The sequence below is a fragment of the Sinocyclocheilus anshuiensis genome, unplaced genomic scaffold (assembly GCF_001515605.1).
Source record: "Sinocyclocheilus anshuiensis isolate Anshui unplaced genomic scaffold, SAMN03320099.WGS_v1.1 scaffold733, whole genome shotgun sequence".
Classification (NCBI taxonomy): Eukaryota; Metazoa; Chordata; class Actinopteri; order Cypriniformes; family Cyprinidae; genus Sinocyclocheilus; species Sinocyclocheilus anshuiensis.
In genome coordinates this window covers 667,647-671,651 of record NW_015539923.1, presented here as the reverse complement: position 1 = coordinate 671,651, position 4,005 = coordinate 667,647, and the positions used below count along the sequence as shown (strand labels likewise).

The 4,005-nt window shown below is 37.1% G+C and overlaps 1 protein-coding gene across 1 annotated transcript in view; it reads left to right on the top strand.

The window, feature by feature from the left end:
• LOC107686594 (von Willebrand factor) overlaps nucleotides 1–4,005 on the top strand; it is a gene marked incomplete at its 5' end in the record, with an annotated part of 44,492 nt that overhangs the window by 32,246 nt on the left and 8,241 nt on the right. The window contains 5 exon segments of the mRNA XM_074186993.1: nucleotides 127–312; nucleotides 2,353–2,600; nucleotides 2,720–2,822; nucleotides 2,947–3,018; nucleotides 3,856–3,957. Coding sequence (XP_074043094.1) covers nucleotides 127–312; nucleotides 2,353–2,600; nucleotides 2,720–2,822; nucleotides 2,947–3,018; nucleotides 3,856–3,957 — 711 coding nt within the window.

Here is a 4,005-nt window from a genome sequence, read left to right as displayed (position 1 = left end):
GGTCAACAGGAAGGGACCCAAATGCAGAGTGAGTGAAACGATTTATTGAAGACACAAGTTCACAGCACAGGGGTGGACAATCTTGGGACAGCTCCAACCAGCAGGGAGATATCAATGCCCTGACAGGTAGACAGTCTCAGTCGTTGGTCAAATCTGTGCGAAAGGATGGGGAGAAAACCAGAGCAGAGAACAGCAGAGCATGCAAGCAGAGTGAAGGGGCTCAAAGCAGGCAGTATCAGAGATTCGGTTCTCAGCACCAGGCTTGGTTGGCGGGCCGCCTTGGGGAACCAACAGGCAGCGAGTCTCAGGCTGGTAGAGCAGGACTGGAGGGAACACACAGCACGAACACACACAAATACACAAAACACCACACAACACCACTACTTGGCGCAACACACAGAGAAACAACATTATGTACAAAAGAGGGAAAAATAAAAGTAAAACAAAACTAAACAAAAACATAATGGAAATATCTAAGTTTAGACTAAAAAATAACAAATCTAAACCATTCAAGAGAAGAGACAAGACTGATGAACAACTAAATATGATATTACAAGTAAATTTAAGCAAGATACTAAAGAACAAAACCAAAATCAGAAGATAGAAAAATCAAGAGCAAAAACTACAACAAGAATACACAATAACAGGGCAAGACTGGAATATAGAGCAGCAAGTCAGTAACTGTCTCTATGGCACAAGACGAACCAGCAACCACAAGGGGAAAAACAGCACAATATAAGGGGAGGAAAGTAAACGAGGGCCAGGTGAGCCCAATTACAGAAACAAGGACAAGACAAGGCCTAAACAAGTGGGCGTGACCAAGGGAAACAAGGAGGTGGGACCACAGGAACACATGGCAAGCATAAACAAAGACAAAACAATGTGTGAAAACACAAGACAAACAAAGAAACATTAAACAAAGACAACACAGACAAAGCTGCCAGGGCAGAGCCCTGACACTCTCAGGCCATCCAAGATGTAGATGAGTTTGTTTCTTCATTAAAACTGCAGTGAAAGGGTGCTATCAGAATGAGAGTTCAAACAGCTGATAAAAACATCACAATAATACATGACTCCAGTCCATCAGAAATATGCACCGATCAAGCACCAATTACAAGCCAAAACAGTTCTAAACAAGTATGTCAGTGTATTTCGATGTCAGAGGACAACAGGGGTTGGACTTTTTAAATGGAGGAAGCATTGGCTGAAGGGTAAGCAAATTATCAGCAAATTTTTGCCTCTTTGGACTATAAAAATGTCTGCAAATAATAGAGTTAATAAGTTAAAGGAAATTTGTCTGGGATATGTTTGCATTTATGTTTAAATGTCAGCATACTGCAGGATAATATCACACTAGTCCACTAACATCAGAAATTATTCTTGTAGCTTCGTAAACTTACGGTTGAACCCCTGATGTCACATGGATTATTTTACCGATCTCCTTGCTACGTTTCTGGACCTTGGACCTGGTCAAAGAGCTCTCAGAATTCATCAAATATCTTAATTTGTGTTCCGAAGATGAACAGAGGTCTTACGGGTTTAGAACGACACGAGGGTGAGTAATTAATGACAGAATTTTGAACTATCCCTTTAAATTAATTTTTATTTCTCTTTTAGTTTTAGTAATTTTAGTACTTCATCTTAAGGAAAAACATTTTAAAGGTTTTCATTTTGGTTAACAATAACACTGCTCTTTAGAAGATTAAAAAAGAAACAAAAATGGAATTAGAAAATGAAAAATAAAAATATATTTTTAAATAAAAAGAACAAATAAATAATTTATTTATTTAAAGATAAAATAATAATTGAAAAATCATTTGGTGTTTTTGTCCTTTTTTGAGCTGGACAGTCCCTGGTCTCTATGAATGTTGCTTGCAGTTCAAGCTGCATGACAATTTTTCTACGCATGACAATTTTGTGTTTCATGAAAAACAAAAAAACTGGTTTGGAACAACATGAAGGTGAGTAAATAGTGATCAGAATTTGAGATAATCAAAATGTATCCTCATAATTCATCAGTGTAAATTATTCTGAAAAAAGAAAAAGGTTTTCAAAAAAATTTAAGAACTTCCTCCACCTCTCCAATTTTCCTTTCTGTGATTGCAACCAATCACACAAGTCACACATGTGGGAAAATATGATATTGCAATTACATTATATCCAAACATTTATTTTCCAGATGGATAAAATCAAATCTCTCCCCACATAATTTCTTACTGTATATTCTCTTTTTTACTGGAAAATATTGCATTGACAGAATTAAATACGTTATGAACAACATTTTATGTCATTAATAATTTGTGTTCTACATTTAATTGGAATTGAAGTGTCAAATACATTTTCTGTGTGTAGCCATGTCATGCTCAGACTCAATGGAATACGCTGCGTGTCGAACCGGATGTTTGGAGCAGTGCGGACGGAGCCAGTTCAGTCCTGGTGACATGATGGGTGATGGTTTAATGAAGGACAATGGATCAGTGTGCTTGAACACTCCCACAGAAGGCTGTTTCTGCCCTGAAGGGTCAGTGTTAATGGGAGATAAGTGTGCAAGCAAAGAGACCTGCAGCCAGTGTGTGGACCACCATGGGAAAACCCACAAAGTATACTGATTTGACCATTTATTAAACATCACGCCTTGCTGATATTGCTATTGCCACCACTTTATAAAACCAATAAGCCTCTGTCAATCTCATGATCCTGGTGTGTGTGTGTGTTTCAGTTTATGGAAAGCTGGAATCCTGAGGAAAACCCCTGTCTTCTGTGTGTGTGTCTGGATCAGCAGCGCATTAACTGCACAGCGTTGCCCTGCACCAATGCTAAAGGTAAAGACACAATGTGTGTACATTCTGTCTCACTATCACTCTGGTGCACTACACGATTAACAGCCCCATTTCTTGAAGTGGTTTCTCAGTGTGTGTTGTCATGGCAACTGTTGCTGTGCTACAGCCCCAGAGTGTGGACAATGTGAGGTTCTTCGGGAGAAGACGGGATCTAAGTGCTGCCCTGAATATGAGTGTGGTGAGCTGAGAACACACATCTAACACAGAATACAAAAATAATGTGCATTTATACATTTAACGTATCCATAATGTACATTCTACTCATTCTACTCACATATTATATATATATATATATATATATGGGCTGTCAAATCAATTAATTGTGATATTATATATAAATATATACTAAATATATTTCTTAAATATGTACATGTATGTATATTTATCGTGATTAATCAATTTGACAGCTGTTATTTTAAAAATACTTATTTCATACACCTGACTTTTTTTAATGGTTAAATGACATTTTAGCAATCAGTAATTAATGGAAATTAGAAAACTTATACAATTTAACAACAATTTATTTAACAAAAATTACATTTTTAGGGCCTTACAAACATGTAATGTTTACCCAAATTCTGTGGATTCTGATTTTTCGAGATTCTTTTTAATATTCTTTTTAATTTAATAATCAAAATCATGTGTAATCAATTGATTTCATAAAACTTTAATAATGTACGACATTTTTACAATAATAGAGCCCTATGAGTTTTTATTTTTTTCTCTGTTTTATATTTTGTGCTTGAGTACTGTATGTATATAAAACCGTGCCACACAGAGACGCAGGATATGCAGACTTCATATTTAAATAGCAGTCTTTTTGTGCTTTAAATGTGAATTCAACTGTAAATTCAACTTTTATGACTGGATTCCGCAATTCCACCCACGTGTTCTGAGACATGAAAACCATTGGGCCTTAGATATGTGATGCTTTTACCACTCATACTCACAGATATGATACACCTGATGGCTCTACCACATTATAGTGTTGTTAATCTACTGTGTGTGTCTATAGTGTGTGACCCGAACTGTAAGCGGTCAGATCCCCCTCACTGCGCTCACGGGCTCAGTGTCGTCCTCACAAACCCAGGAGATTGTCTGTCAGTTTACCAGTGTGGTGAGAGCACACACACACATACAGACACACACACACACACACACACAT